This window comes from Telmatherina bonti, assembly GCF_933228915.1.
Source record: "Telmatherina bonti genome assembly, chromosome: 23".
NCBI lineage: Eukaryota > Metazoa > Chordata > Actinopteri > Atheriniformes > Telmatherinidae > Telmatherina > Telmatherina bonti.
This window is the reverse complement of record NC_136632.1, coordinates 12,497,456-12,514,569: the sequence shown is the minus strand read 5'-3', so window position 1 is coordinate 12,514,569 and position 17,114 is coordinate 12,497,456. Positions and strand designations below refer to the sequence as shown.

The window sequence follows — 17,114 nt, the reverse complement described above, 5'->3', positions numbered from 1 at the left end:
TTCTGACTCCACATAGCTTATCAAATTGTTATTACACAGCATATGGGATGCGGTTCATTTGTTTAATTCCACTCACCACAAAGAGACACGCCGCTGTGGTTTTTACAAGCGCGGGGATCAATGGGCGCAGTGAAAATGGATTGAAGTTGAAGCAATTAAGAGTGCGGCGCAACGCCTCTGTGAGCATATTTTGATGACTTATTAATGTGTGCAAATAACCAAAGCCCTGTACTGCGGAAATGGTCGATCCGATTGATCAGTAATAAACTTGATTGAAAGGCTTGGGAGTCTGCAGGAAGGACGGGTTTGGTGCGCGCGGTCTGAGATGCGCCTCTCAGTCGGCGGCGGGGGTGGGGGAGTCGTGCGCTGTCCCTTTCAGCACCGACCACCGGAGGCAGCTGGAGTGAGGGTGGTGGATAGGTATGGGGGGGAATCCATAGAGGGGTGGTGCGCGTGCGTCCGGAGTTAACGGAAAGAGGGTTTATGCGCAAAGTAGGGGAAGCTCTGAGAGGACCATGAATCCAAAATCAGGTGGGTTTTACCAACATTATTGATCAGGGCTGTGTATGATGAATTCCTCTGCTCTGTCTCCTAGCCCTCCCTCTCTCTCCACACACACACACACACACACACACACACACACACACACACACACACACACACACACACACACACACACACACACACACACACTCTCTCTCTCTCTCTCTCTCTCTCTCTCACCCTATTCTCTGTCTCTTTCTGTATCTGAATTCATTCTTGGTTATCGACTTGAGCACAGGCTGCCTCCTTCTATTGTCTTCTAAAACAAGTGCGGAGTTAATTGTTGCGTTTTTGTGCGTAAAATCCAGCCTTGCTGGTCACGACTGGGTACTTTTTTTTTTTCTTCCCTTTTCCACCCCCTTTCTTTTCCCAACAGCAGCTACATTTTCCCTCGCTTTGCGGATGGTCTAATGGTCTTCAAATCCTCCTGCTGCTGTGGAAAAGAAAGAGAAAATAATCACAATCTCACTTCAGGAGGACTGGTATTTCTGGAGGGGTGAAACTGCTGAGCTCCGCAAGGAAGTTGCCTGAGGCGGACACGGACCCCAAGGAGTCTACAGGAGGAGCGGGGGGAGGAAGCTGGAGCTTCTCCCTTTTTGCACTTATTTGGGGGGAGAATCTGGTTCGCTTTATCCATGAGGTATCTTCCATTTTTCTTCTTTTAATGTCTCTGTGGGTGTTTTTCCACGCGTTTTGTTGCGTCCTCACATTCCTTCAGTGAATTCCTCCCTTTACTAAACATCTTTAATAAAACATTAAGAGACATTTGCTTCTCTTATGGACAGTATGTGCGGGGGAAAAAAGTGGAGACACTACTTAATGAGAATGACATTTTGCTCTCCCCCACTGGTGTTCCTCTGCGTTTTTTTTTTCTCCTCCAAACGCGCGTGGCACTGTCTTAATTAGGGTGCAATCAGAATACCACCACCGCTGCACAGAATGAAGCCTATAGGGCTGCGTAATGAACACACACGCCTCAGACTTTGATCTCACGTATATAGTCTTAATTCTCAACCTGTGGGCTGCGCTTTTATCTACACACACACACACACACACACACACACACACACACACACACACACACACACACACACACACACACACACACACACGACTTCATCTTCATCAGAGGCGTGCGTTTTCTGTCTCTCAGCGACGGAAGCTGCATTTATCCCTGCGTGAAACAGTCAAGGAAGGCTTCACAATGACAGAGAAAGTATTTGCGTGGAGTGTTTGATCGGCTCCACGCATGCATCTGCAGAGAGACCATGGCCATGTTGACCGTGGGGGGGACGCGTGTCTGTGCGTTGTTTTGAGGGGAAAGGTGAGCATCTGATTGCATCCTTGTCCCACAGCTCTGTACCAGGATAGAAGGGGAAAAGAATAGAGGATAGAGTGGAGTGAAACAGTCTTGGATGTGATGAAGGAGGGAGTGATGGGAGAGAGCAGCACACTCCCTTGAGAGATTAGGTGGCCTGCATGTAGAAGGTGATGCCATGCAACAGTGGGATGCAGAGGATGGAGGCAATCAGAAAGGGACGTAAGAAGGGAGGGGGATGAAAGTGAAGACCCTTGGGTGGAGGACAAGAGGGGTGACGCAAGGAGGAGAGAAGGGAAAATAAACTCAGACTAGAAGGAGAAGTGGGTGACACGCACCTCGACAGCAGTCGTGGGTGTAAATTAAAAAGAGCGATGAGCCGGCTGAAGCCTTTTGGGGTTCAAACCTCCTCATATTTGAGCCACTAACCATCACAGCAGAGGGAAACCTTCTTCTTCTTCTCTTTTTTTCCCCCCACCCTCTAGCATCCCACATGAGAGATGAAATCTGGTTTATTTCAGCTTTTGTAAAAGCACCATCGGGACCCTCATGGGAGCAAAGACACTAATAGCCAGGATGATTAGAATAAAAACCAGCTGCGTCAATTTGATGTATGAACACACAGGCGAGGATGTCACCTCATCTCACCCCTCGGAAACGTGATAATCTTCAACGAGTGCGAGTGTAAATGAGACATGAAACTTTTAATAACCTCAGAGCCCCTGCTCAGTCACCAGACATTCACAGTTTTTTTTTTTAAAGCGTCTCTCTTCAGACATTTTGCATGTAGTTACAACGTGAATGAATGTGAAAGCTTTCAAATTAGAATTTCACACCGGTTGTGTCACCGATATGGGGGGTTTTGTGTCAAAACACCTGCCACATATCATGACGAAGCAAAAAAACAAACAAAAAAAGTAGGAGAGGTGATCAGCAGGTGCTTTGTCTGGAAGCTTTATTGGACCGCATTAGATTAGAGTCAGTTGTAGATCAGAGTTGGATGTGATGTGGTGCAGCTTAATGAGCGGACCCCCCCCCCCAATCTCATTAGGAACCCCATTCTGTGTCTCTGCCAAGAAGAGCCCCAAACCAGAGAGAAAGTGTTGAATAAACAATGTCAGAGAGTGTGTAGCAGATGAATCATGAGCTGGCTAACCTATATAAAGCAGAGGGTTTTAATCATGGTGGGGGCTCGGCTGTATGAGTGGCTTTGACCTAATTCCACTTTGAGTTGAGAGAAACTGATGATTTAATTGGGACAGAATCGAATTGTATTCATTGAGAGTGTTTCTCACCCGGTGACGGCATCAATAGTTGGAACCTGGCGTTGGGCCTTTGCTGGTAAAGTCAAGTTGGCTTGAAGAATATTTCCAAAGTTTTGGAGATGATTCTTTGTTGTGAAGTGTGGACGGGATTTTTGGAAGTTTGGGATTTGATCCTGCAGAAATGGATGCAAACTGGAGATTACAGGATCTCATGTTGAGGCTGGGTTACAGCCATGACTACTCGGGCTATAAACCTCTGCAAGATGAGATTTGACATCGGGTAATCCTGCCAGATCGTTGAGGGGTTTCTCTTTAGATCATTAATGGATGACTCCTTCCATTCCGGCCGGCGTCCATAAGGGTTTAGATGATGGACACTGCTGTCTGCTGCAACACATTTGATTCCAGTGATATGGTTCAAGCCTTTTGCGAAGTTCTCAACAAGTCTGTCAACGATGCATCAATTTGAATCAGGCGTGTTGGAGTAGGAAAACACTTAAAGCCTGCAGGACACTGGTCCTCTAGGATGGAAGTTTCTGATCCCTGCGCTAGATCTTAGCCCTGACTGTTTCTTTTTCTTATGACTCTTACATCATGTTTGTTTCATATAGTGTTTGTATTGTTTTTTGTTTCTGTGCTTCCCTGTAATTTTTAGTACCATCTTCACTCCTGCGATGAAGCAACTCACCCATCACACATGTTCCTCATATTCTTCACTAAATTGTCTCATTACTTTCAGAGTAGAACCTCCATGGCATTGCTGGTTTCCTTTATTGAACTCCCTGCAATATGTTTTGGGCATGGAAAGAGGATCTTTGTGTGGCACCGGAGCCTTTAGGTCCAGGTTCCTGAAATGCATTTGCATCCGGTTAGGGGACATCAGTCTGTTTCTGCCAAGTTAACAAAGCTTTAGCCGTTGATTTTAACCAAATGGTAGGTCTCACTATAATTTCCCAGCGGTTATGTGCTCAGATGAAGAGTGTTAACTACCATCCAACCAACAATCCTCTACAGTCAGCTCTACCCCGCTTAAAATCTTCACCAACACATAAGCAGCTAATCATAGAAGTCTTTATATCTTAATTCACTATTGTGCAAAAAATCTTTCCCACCTGTTTAGCATCTGCCAAAAGCAAAAGTCACCACCTGCTGACTTTGCATTTAACACAAAAACCTCCATATCAACCCATTGTCTACATGTTTTTAAGAAGGCAAGTAAGCTCACGGCCCCGAGCTGTTCCTTTTAACATTAGGATATTGCTCTGTAGTTTATTTGTGCTGAAAAAGCATTCTCTGTGGGAAGATAAGCAAAAGCTAATTAATAGGCCTGGCTGTGTAAAATAGGCCACCTCTCAAGCGAAGCATGCATTTATTTAGGTAAGCAGGGCGAGTATAATAGAAAATGAGGCTTTAGATTGACAGCTATATATATGTAAAAATTATGTCCATTAAACAGTCTGCTGTAGGAATTCTCAGTTTAAATAAGTTATATAGTTTTTGGTGAGTATTTTCAGCTTTTCTTTGGAATGATATACAGATGTGTTAGTACCTTTTTGGTCAATGAAAACAATAAAAAAAAAAAAAAAAAACCTCACTAAAAAAGTAACAATAAATAAAAATTCTATAAAATTTGACCAGTGAAAGTCAGACATTGCTTTTCAACCATGCTTCAATGGGATTATATATAAATTTAAAAAAAAAGTAAACTCATGAAACAGACCTGGTCAAAAATGACGGCACGACTGAAAATAATGTTACCAAAGGGACACGTTCATCCAAGGTGTGTCCACTAATCAGCATCACAGGTGTCTACAATCTCGTGATTGGTCAGTGGGTCTTTATATAGAGCTATGTAGAGCAGTCACTGGGCTGTTTGGTGACATGGTGTGCACCACACTCAACATGGACCAGAGGAAGCAAAGGAACGCGTTGTCTCAGGAAGCAGTCAGACAGACCACTGACTGGTGACAACATTGTAGACACCTAACTAGTGGACACTCGTTGGACTAACATGTCCCTTTGGTAACAATATTTTCAGTCTTTTCTCGAGGATCCTGGAGCCATCATTTCTGTCCAGAAATGTTTCATCAGTTTTTTTTTATTTATTTATTTATTTATTTATTTATTTTTTAACATAATTCTAATGAATCATGGAAGAAAAGCAATGTCTGACTTTCATTGGTTAAATTTAATAGAATTTTAATGTATTATTACTTTTGTCCAGATTTAATTTATTTCTGTGACTGTTGTGAGTTTTTCTTTCATTGACTGAAAGGGAACCAACAATTTTGTCCACTTCAAGTCTTTTTTGTGTTTAAAAGGCCGTAAAGTCACAAAGTCTCTCCAAGGAGTCATGAAATATAATGAACTCATTATGGAGCATAATATGTACTCATGTATAAATTGTGGATTTAAAACTTTTATTAATAGGAACTGGATGTGTCTTTCAGCTAATTTAATACAAATTCTGTTTTTTAGTTTAAAAAAAACAAAACATTGGAAAATAATTTCCCCTGAATTCTGTAGTCGTCAAGCTAAAGATTAATTATCCTACATTTAAATATTTATTTGAGCTTCAAAATTTGTACAAATTGCCTCTTTGCACATTCTGCATGCGCAAAAATCAAATCAAGTATCTGAGATCAGGGGAGGCAAATGAGAAAATAAATTCCCAGGGGCCTCGGCTAATGAAAGTACATTTGCACTCGTAGCATGTAGAAATCCAGCAGTTTGTCGTAACTAATTTCCAGTCCCAGTCCAAACCAACTTATTGCACCATTCAAGGATACGGCTGCTTAATGTGCAGCTCAGTGAGGAGAATGTGACATTATTTCTGCCATGGATGGAGGTGCGACTTCCCTGCAGTGGGCAGGAGCAGATATGGTGTAGCAGCCTTCTAATACTGTTAATGTCAAGAAATTAATGCTACCTGTTGGGATTTGATGCTTCGTGCGGTTTTGTGGAGGAGGACGCGCTGAATGTAGTGTGTTCACTTAGCAGCAGCAGCAACGGCAGGTGTCTGAGTGATGCAAGACGCTTGCTCCACAGCACTGCTTCCCCCCCCCCCACTGTCTCCTCCTCTTCTTCCACCTCCCGAGCTTCATCCATCCCTCTCTTCCTCTCCTTCCTCCCCGGGCCACTGCAGCAGGTAGTCGTGCGAGGAGCCCGTGGAAAGGTTCTCCGCTGTCACTCTGACAGCTGCTTCTCTTGCTCATGCGCCAACAGACGACTGTGTGTGAACAAAGACGCGGAGGTCATCACAAAGCTGACACAGTCTGGAATTAAAACTACAGAACGGGACTGGAAGTTCTGACAGTTTTGCACGCGTTCAAGCGTGCTGTTGAATAATATTTGCCATATTAGTTTTTTGATGCTGCGCTGCTTTTGTCAGGTGGAGTCCAACACCCCGATGCTCACATGCATCCTGGTACTCATTGGTTTTTTTTCTGTCTCTCTCCAACAGGCTCTACAAAGGATGTGACTTGTGGATTACAGCATCTATCTGCTAACTAGATTTGGGAGAAAAGCAGTACTACGTCTTCCTGCTGTGCCTTTTTGATTTTTTTGCATTTTCTGGAAAATGATCTGCTCATGGGGCTCGGCTAGCTCCACACCTGGGGTCCTTCACCCCTGCTCTGACCAGTAGGAAGGTTGACAACTTCCATTTCAGAAAACAAAAGCTCAGTTTGGGGAAACCTCCTATTATCTCCTTGTTTGTTGACTTTTCTGATCATGGAGCTTCAGGGGAGCCAAACTTTCTGCCCCAACTCTCCCTCCATCATCTTCTTGTTTGTGGCTACTTCTTACACTTGGCTCCTTCCCGTCACCTCCCCTCAGCGAGTCCCCATAGACCCCCAGGTGGCCCCTGAGTACGCTCACTCCATCCGACTGGATGGCGATATCATACTTGGCGGATTATTTCCGGTGCATTCGCGGGGTGACCGCGGCACACCGTGTGGGGAGCTGAAAAAGGAAAAGGGGATCCATCGCTTGGAGGCCATGATGTTCGCCATCGACTTGATCAACAAGGACCCGGAACTGTTGCCCAACATCACGCTTGGGGCCCGGATCTTGGATACCTGCTCCAGGGACACGTACGCTCTGGAGCAGTCCCTGACGTTCGTGCAGGCCTTGATAGAGAGGGATGGATCGGATGTCCGCTGCGCAAACGGAGACCCTCCGATCTTCACCAAGCCGGATAAAATCGTTGGGGTGATCGGAGCCGCTGCCAGCTCAGTGTCCATCATGGTTGCCAACATCCTGCGCCTGTTTAAGGTAAGGCTCCGCCACTTTTCCCTCCTATGTTTGTATCTTTTGCCCAGCAGATACGAGCCGAGTGATACCACGCCATGCAGACAGGTGCAAGGTACCGCTGAGTGACTTCCCTTTCAAATGTTCTCAGTTTCTGTGTCAGTTTCACCACTTTTTACCAACAGGAAGGAAAAAAAGGCTGTTATTTGCCCTTTCAAGCCTAAAGCATGATTATTATCAAATGTTTAGATACGTGTGTGTGTGAGTGAGACCGTGATGTGTCAAGATGTGTCAATTGATGCTTGTAAGAGCGAGCTGTGTATGTGTGTGTTCATATTGTGTGTACTTGCTCTGTGCAGTTTAGATCATTCCTGGCTTGAGGTTGAGCCAAATAAAAATGGCTGCCAAGCAGGGGTATCAATTACAGCTGAAATCTGTCAAGAGCCACTTCATTCACTGCAGCGGTGTGTGTGTGTGTGTGTGTGTGTGTGTGTGTGTGTGTGTGTGTGTGTGTGTGTGTGTGTGTGTGTGTGTGTGTGAGAGACAGAGCACATGTGTTGCCTGCAAGTACATTGCTCTGTTTCAACTCTTTGTGCCGCTTGTGTTTGCGTCCTTCCTGATACTCATCTGTGTGACAGAGTAGTTGCATCTCCTCAGGTGTGTGTGTGTGTGTGTTTCTGAGTGTGTCATCATTAGCCGCCCAGGGTTGATGGATAGCCGTATGATTATGAAATATGAGTCTAGTAATGACGCCCATGGCATTTCACATCCACATCTATCCCACGCTCCTCTCACAGCGTGTGCATGGCTGTGACCACACATTTGTTTTTTTGGCTCAGAAAAATCCATATGCTGCGTGCGTGCATGAGGGCTTTGTTAGCGCGAGCGTGTGTGTGTGTGTGTGTGTTTTTTTTTTTTTTTTTCCCCCAAACGCACATGTTAACAACCAGCTTGCTCTTTGAATGGAAGATTTGCATATTAAACAACAACAACAACTAAACATGATTTATTCCAGGATCTGTCACAGCAACAGCACTCCAACACAGAGCGCTTTTCTGCCTCTGCGGCGCCACACTCTCATTTCCCTAATACGATTTAGAGCCTCGCGTGTGCCTGCGCGCACGTTTTGCACTTGTGGCATGTGTGTCGATTGCATGTCCGATGATGATTTTTGTGTGGGAGTCTTCAGCATTTAGTGAGCACATTTGTACAGTATATGTGTGTGTGTGTGTGTGTGTGTGTGTGTGTGTGTGTGTGTGTGTGTGTGTGTGTGTGTACAGTATATGTGTGTGTGCGTACAGTATATATGATATAATGTCAACCACAGGCCTGTGGCTCTGCTTCACATGCTACAGGACTGTGTCTTTCTCCAGATGCTTTAACATGAATAATTGCACTAGGAGATGAAAATAGTATGGAGGATGCAAACACACACACACACACACACACACACACACACACACACACACACACATGTGCGCTCGCACACAAGCGTGCAGAAAGAAATCGTATGTCTTTTTAAATGGGATAATCCGACAGTGCCAGTCACAGCTAGTCGCCCACTCACCACAAGGGGGGCAGTAAACAAATATACCAGAGTGAGAGTGTGTGTGTGTGTGTGTGTGTGTGATTTTTGTGTTTCTTATAATCTCACAGCAGATGAGAGATTCTAAACAGATTGTAGGGGAAAAAATTCCACTTTTTTTGTTTCTCTTTTTTCATGCCTAGCAGCAGAGGGAGCCCCTTCCTGACAATCAAAGCTGGGAGAAATCAAATCGAACAAGCGTTGTTGATGTTTCTTTTGTGAATCCTTCCCCTGATGAACATTATCTCTCCGCACTGCGGGGTGATGGGAGAAAAGAGAAGGGTTGCGTAGGATGTAAGATGGAAGTTTTGGTAATTGCTCAGGGAAAACCAGGGTATTGCTGCTGCAGTGGAGATTGAAAGGAATTTTGCAGATAAGCTAAACATTTACCTTTTATTGAAAAATATATATAATGTTTATTAAAATGTCGATCTATTTTCCTGATAGTTATTACTAAAGCCTTCTGTTTGGCATGTGTTCCTGTAGGAGAGTGAAGTGCAAGTTTCCACAGTCAAATCCATTAGTTGTACTTCTGCAGCTGGAATTACTCTCATCCCTGGACATGTGGAGATTTTCTGTCTGACACCTCTCTTATCTTCAATACAGATTCTCTGAACTCCATTTTGAATATTTGCCACAGGTGACAATAATGTGGTTTTTAAAAATGAGCAGCTAATTTGGGTTTAACTGCAGTCATGTTGCAGTCTGAGCCGGTCGGGGGCAAAAACAAGCTCATTAGTTGATGCTGGTTAAAGGTCTCTCTTGCTAATTATGGAGCTGCTCCAAACATTTTCATTCCTTTTAATTTATAGCTAATAATATGGAAAAAGTGACCCAAGGTTAAAATATCATCATTAAAAAAAGCAAGTTAAAAAAAAAAAACCAAACAAACACAGACTTAGGACCCTTAAGTCTCCAATCTTGGTGACGTTGAGCAATGTTTGGCAGGAAATAAAGTATTTCTTATCTTGTTAACTTTATTTCACAACAGAACTCCAATATCTTTGAAAAGTTATTAGATATATTTAATAAGCTACATAAATTGCGTTAATCGCCAGAATGTGAGGAAAATGCAGCGTATACCACAACTTCCAATTGCTCGTCTTGCAATCCATTTACCTAAAAATTGTATGTGATACTGATGATCTGCCTTTTGCTTTATTTTTCTTTTTTCACTCATTTTCACTCGTTTTATTCAACTCCAAAAAGAAAAATAAGCCTTGATTATTATCTAGAACAGCCGTCACTGTAGGGTGAGATGAATGTGCGAGTCTCAGCAGATTTTCTCAACGAAACGTTACAGAGCAACGTGCATCATTTGTCAGATCTTTGATAAACAGACTTAATTAAGCAGAAATACCTGATGGGTCCTTCCCTGGGGATGTCTCAATTTGCAGATTTATAGAAGATGTAAAACATCCCCTCTGCCAATAAGCAGTGCTTATTTACTGCTTGCATCATTTATCTATTTATATATTTATTTTCATTCTCCATAACTACTCATCCTACCAGAGCTAACAGCTTCATATTGAGTCTGCATTAATGGTAATCACAGCTGCTGTAGGGATCATAAACCAGTGAGTTGACTCTTAAAACTCTTAAAACTTACCCCTGACTACAGTAGCGTTACCTGACAAATTGTGTTTTTATAAGCACAAGAACCCTCACGAGAGCTATGGGCTAGTAGGCTGCCTGCGTGCGGCTTTGTCTGCAGCTACAAGGAAATCCTACAATGAAGCGAAAGGCACATTGCACTTGGTGACGCCCACACGCTGTGTGTCAGAAGCTGAAAATGAAATTCAATTCATAAATTGATAAGTGGTGGCTGTCCCCTGGTGAGAGCAAATGGAAAGACTTTGCCTCAGGGAGTTTAGGAAACACTAAACACACACACACACCTCTAGAAACTCTACCCCCTCATTCAGTTGGCTTCAGGTGCAATTGATTCTGCTCGAGGCTTTCAAACACATGCAAACACACACATAGACTTACTATCTTGTTTCCTTTGAGGAGGCGGCTTACTGTCTGTGTCTCTGGTGGTTTTTGTAAGGTTGTCTGTTCCCAGGCCAAGGTCGGAAGCACAAGTCTTTCCCACGCTCGGCCATGCTGCTTTGGAGGCGTCCAGCAGAGCTCGTACTGGTGGGTGAACTCTGCTGGTCAAAGTTTTGCACCTCATAATTACGGCTGCCACTTTTTTCTAAAAATTTAAGTTTAATTTAGCTGTATATAAATACTTAATACTATTAATGGTGTTAAATCACAAACCCCGCCTACCCTTTGGGTTTCACGTTCTAAAACATGAACAACCATATAGTTTGCTCTCATCTACAGGGTAAAATATACTATGGCTCTAGTTTAATCCATGATAAGTTCTTGAAAACACTCACAAAATACTTGTGGGCTACAGGGGAAATAGACATTTTGATTTCTTTCTGGTGATGACATTCGTAAAAGTCTAACAGGGCACCTGACGTCTGCTCCCTCTGTTTTGCGGCAAGCTAGCAGGCGAGTTAGCTTGTTACCCAACCACCATTTCATGGTTTATCTCTAAATTTGTTTTGTTATAAAACAAGATGACTGCTTTGTTTAAACCCTTCACAGTGTAAAAGCAAGAACATTTCCAAGCGCGGCTTCTAAAAACAGCCTTGCTCACCTGTTTCCACCAGCTTAGCAAACATAGCATTAGCTTATTTACAAACCCATTACTGGAGTATCCTCTGCTGGATTACGAGACACACTGTAGAGAGCCAACACAGAGAATTAGCCAAAGTACTTGGAAAAAAAGATTTCTTTGTTTTATTATTAATACTTTATATGCAACAAATCAATACACTACATGGATAAAATGTAAATCAATATACACATATGTAGGAGCAAGAATTATAGTTGAAAAGCTCAGAATTACTTTCATAATTCAGCTTCTATTCCCACCTGTCCATCTGGAGAATTAACAACTACATGGTGGGATTGTTGTGGTATTTTAATTTCCCCATGCATGATTGTTTTCTGCGCTTTCTGGATGTTTGAGATGCATTTTTGCCCCACATGTTTAATATATACTTCCACACTCTACAGTACATATATGTGTAATGTAGCGCACATATTGCATGTGCAAATAAGATCGCACATGGTGTAAATGTTTGGTAAGGCTGACAGGACATGCTCGATAGGAGGTGCTTTAAGTGCCTTTTAAAAGCCACTCACAGTTTTCTTTGAAGGCATATCAGCACCTCCTGAATTATGAATACATTTTGCATGATGAGGACAGCGATTGCATCACAATGCAATTAACAGGCAATGCTGTAATTTCATTCAGATGCCAATTCAGAAGCAATTAATGGGCTTTGCTATGATTCTTGGGGTCAGGCTTAGTTTGATCTACAGTCTCGTTTTAATCCTGCTCACTGTTTTTTAATGAAATAATGAGAGAACAGACAACAGAGAGGAGAAGGGGGTGTGAAGGAGACTTGAGGATGAGAGAGAAGGAATTTAGACAAAGCAAAAGAGAGAGGATTAGATGAGAAGCAGAAATGTGGAAATAAGGTCTGGACAAAGATGCTTTGGAAAGACAGATTGGGGGGGGGGGGACGGAAAGAAGATAAAAAGCCAAAAAGGCAGTGAGCAGGATGAGACTGTGGCATCCTCTAGGGTGTAATGATGTGGGGTTGATTTCTTTCACGGAGACATTATACATTAAGAGGTTGATGCTAATGAAGCCACCGAGCACACCAAAGAGCAAGCAAGAAGACTCATTAAGATACAACTGGGTCTTCGTTTTGTGTCGAAATGTGCTCGTTGCTTCACTGCAAATCATCCGCAGCAGTGAAATAGCACGGCTGCTACTGCAGGACAGCGCGCGATCATCCAACTTCTACTAACGAAGGCGCCGACTTAATGAGCAAATGGTTAATGAAGGGCGATGTAATTGTCCTTCTGAAATTATTTATTACCTTCATCTATTGAGTGTTGCCTGGAGATGATTCAGTAACAAGAACCATATGTAATGTGTGAGCATGTGCTAAATTGGATTTGTTTGCAGCTGGATAGTCCAAATATCTTTTTTTTTCCTCTGCAGTCAGGTAACTCCAAACAGAAAGTGCAATTATTCAAGCTATTTCATTAAAAGATAAAGGTTAAACACTTATTAATATATGGTATTCAATAAGTACTGTAAATGAAGACATTACTGTTTTTTTTTTTTTTTTTTTTTTTTTTAATTTTATTTAAAAACATATCAAAAGGGTGAAAATCAAGTGAAAAACTGTGATGCAGAGCAAATGTTTTTACACCATATTTGGTTATTTCCATAGATAGTGCAAGTGGAGTTGAGAATATGTTGGACATGTTGAACGGCATCAAAATGTGTGTTACTCCACAGCTGGACTTTAACTTGTGTATGTCCTTCAAACTGTGGATGATGTGAGTCAGCAATTTGTTGTGTTTTTTTGGAGTAATTGATTTTTGATTTTCAAATTAAGTCCTGCTTCTTCATCCTTGGAATATCTTAGACTTTAAACTTCTTTTGTCTTCACTGAAAACAAGACTGGCTTTCATTCCTGCTAAAGATCTGAGACCAACCAAAACTAACTTCAGTAGAAAATGATTTTCATGCCTTAATCAGTCCAAGGCCTAAAATATCCTTGCTTTCCCAAAAGCAAACAGCTCCCAGATAGAAAAAAGTGGTCTGCAGCTGCAGTGTTATGTTATGTATTTGGATCACAGGTGCACCACGAGACACTTGCCGTAAGCCACATGCAGTTTGCCAACTAACATGGACCACACGACACTTTCCAGCGTAGTAACTGAGCTGTAAGTGTTATGAAAAGAAAACATGTCTTTCTGGGCTCCATTGTGAGCTTAACTGTTCATATGTGCTCGTCCTACACATAATACCAGATTCCGCTCTGGGATGCACATTAGAGAACTCAGAGCAGGCAGTAAATTTGTAGAGTGGAAACAAAACTATGGATGTCCCAACAATAGAACAGTTTAGGTTTTGATTCATTTTGAGACCAATGCAGAAAAAAACAACAGCCGCACTATCGTGGTTGGTAATGTAAGACCTGAACCAAGCATACAATGTTTTGTCTTTGAAACTTTTTGTTATTTTTACTGTTGTCGACCCTGCGATCTCACTATAACCCATGTTAGTCCTGACACTGACCCTAGCAATTGCTTGCATATCGCAGCTTGCAAACATGTAGCATGAATTTCTTCAGATGAAGACAAACAAGGCTCCAAACACATTTAAAATATACAAGGCAGCCATAAAAATAATGCATATGTTTAATTAAAAGAAAATATCTTTCTGGACTAATATATACATAATCTAGATAAAAATCCTAAAGAGGAAAAATTGTGATCTTTTCATAAAATCAATCAAATAATTTGTTGTCTAAACTTGATAGTGTTTATTGCCTAAACCTGACCAAGTAGTTAATTAAGTAAATGCAAAAGAAAATGAATAAAAGCAGATTTTCATAGAACAAATCTTTCTGTGGTCCTGGAACTGTGTGGCGTTCAAGGCTGGGGTTATCAGAGTCTGCTAGATAAAAGCCGCCACAATAACGCCGGTTTGCTAATCAAGATGTGTTTGTGCTTGTTACCAGTGTCTTGAAACACGTATCCATGGATTTGAGAAATGAGCCCTGCTTTAACCTGAGTGGGTTGCACACAACAATACAGGCTGTATCGTTTAGGATGAGATAAGAAAGTAATTTAAAGTTTCAGATCTTTGATGAGAAAAAAAATAAGCGGTCAATAGAGATTATTTTATTGGGTGGATTTCTTGTGTCCACTTGACTGTGACTGTGTGAATGCACACGGGAGAAAGGGTTTCCCTGTGTGGCTGTGAGCGAATGTGTGTGCAGTTTTCAGAGATGGAAAGAGTCAAACAGGCTGAGTGTGTGTGTGAGGACTATGAGTGAGAGGACCAGTGTGTAGAGTGCATTTAAGTGGAATGAGATTCCATCTCTCCTCCTCCTCCTCCTTTCATCAGCTGAGTGGAAGCTTAGATAATGGCTAAGTGAAGCCTTTACACATGGCCACAGATTTTACACACCACAGCCGGACAATGCAAATCATCAGTCACACTTTGAAGACCTTTCTTCCATTTGAACCTTTCTAAAGTGCAGTTAACCAATAAAATGTCCAGTGTTTGCTCACCGTGCCTCCTAAAAGCATCCATCATAAATTTCCTCAGCTTCACCTTATGCCTGCAAGAAGCTACTTATGGGTTTTGCCTCCTTAGTTTTCGTCCATCCTAACGAGGAGCATTTCTGCACAGAACCAGACGACGAGCTACCAAACTTTCTATTTCACTGTTTTGAGCACAAGAATTCTTGGTGCGCTTCTTTGCGAGTGAAAGAAAATCAATGTGCCCTGCTGGGTTCCATGTGTTGCCAGTGATAACTACTGAGTCAACACCCATAGTAACCCCCCCCCCCCCATGGAGTTCTGGCCGGCCTACACAGTACCAGCACCCTGGCACACTCTCCTGGCACAAAGACATTAAAACCATTAGTCACACCTCTGTTTCAGAAAAACCAAATGTCTGCTGTGAGAGATATTGACTGCAGCAGAAAAGTCACATAACGTAGATATTTATATATGTTTCTGCCTGAATTTTTTTTTTTTAAACTTTTTATGTTTTATCCTATTATTGATTCCATAACTGCACGTCATTAATCATCAAGCATTCTGGCAGCCTGCAGCTTTTCATTCCAGCCTGAATTTCTGTTGGTTCTCCGAAATGGCCCAAGCATGCATGATTTCACCACCGTCCTCGGAAGAAAGCGTTATCTTCAGAGGATTCGTGCTGCGGTAATAAAAAATCTCTTAGTTGAAATAATTGAACTTGAGGAAATGACAGAGGGAAACTGGTTTAATTTCTCTATATCCCCAGTGGGAGATCTTCTCGACTTTAAGTATAGACACCAGTTCTTCATAAGTTGGAACAAAGGCATAAGCTTTACTACCAAAAGGAAACAAATTAATAGATGAGACCTGGAAATGCTGCCGCCTTTTTCCAGCTCATTTATGATGAAGTGAGAGGAAGTGAAAAGCTTCCCAGTGATTGGAGTTAAAATTTGCAATTCTCTTTGTGAACTCTGGATGCTGTTTTAACTAATGCTGCTTCCTGAATGATTTTGTTTGGTAAATGTCAAACAAGTGAACATAATGATCATAATTAGCCATTCTAACACACACCACTATGAAAATACATTTCCAAACATAAGATAGGAGAAATGTTTGTACTATTTTGCAGTACTTTTTTCTCTGTGGCGTTTCAGCATCGGCCTGATTTGTGTCGTGTGGACCAGTTTAGCTTGCACTGACATTAATTCAGGTGTTAGCACAGTAGGATTATGTTGGAGAATCAGTCTAGAAAACAAGGGCTGGATGACAAAATGAGTCTAATTTGTGGTTATCTTTCATGTTTTTAAGTTTTTCTGTAGATGTCACTTCCAACTGGCTTCTTCATGCAGTGTCACTGGTTACAGCTGCCATTTAGCGTGACTTATTTAGGTTTAAATGACAAATAAATAAATAAACCAACCATTTAGGTTGTCCATCTTGTTTATTTGTGAGGTTTAAGCAGTTCTGTAGCTTATGTCTTGTACCAATGTGTTTATATGTTTATGTTTGTGTTTATCGTTTAGAGCTAATCTGTGCATTTTATCAGTTTAAAACTAAAACAACTAAAGTTAACATAAAAAGTGAGGAAATATGTGCTTGGTTGGAGATTTTCTTTTTATTCCTCTTCAGTAATACTAGTTGTTGTACTATTATGTCATATGTAAGCCCAATTATAGTGAGGTATACAACAAGCAAGACATCTAAGTGTGGAGGTGGTGCTGTTAATCCATTCATTGACCCAACTGGACACTAGTGGGATGAGCTTGGACATGGTGAATGTCCCAGAATGGTCGACCTTCGACACCTCCTGGTTGAGGAATGGAAAACAGTCCTACAATAAAAATAGCCCAGGCTGGTGACCAGTATGAGGAGGAGGTGCCAAGCTGTTGTGGCTGCATTTGGATCTTCTTCACACTGCTGACGTCCATGACAGCATAAAATGCATGACGTGTGAAAATGGCCAATGTGTGTGTGTGTGTGTTTTTTTTTCTCTCCTTTATTACGATGGAAGAGT

General features: G+C 42.1%; 1 protein-coding gene across 1 annotated transcript in view; it reads left to right on the top strand.

Annotated features, from left to right (window-relative positions):
• Nucleotides 1-6,858: 6,858 nt before the first annotated feature.
• Nucleotides 6,859-17,114, top strand: part of grm8a (glutamate receptor, metabotropic 8a) — a gene marked incomplete at both ends in the record, with an annotated part of 304,303 nt that continues 294,047 nt past the window's right edge. Inside the window, one exon of the mRNA XM_079263525.1 lies at nt 6,859-7,401. Within this exon, the coding sequence (XP_079119651.1) occupies nt 6,859-7,401 (543 nt within the window). The remainder of the gene's footprint in view (nt 7,402-17,114) is intronic.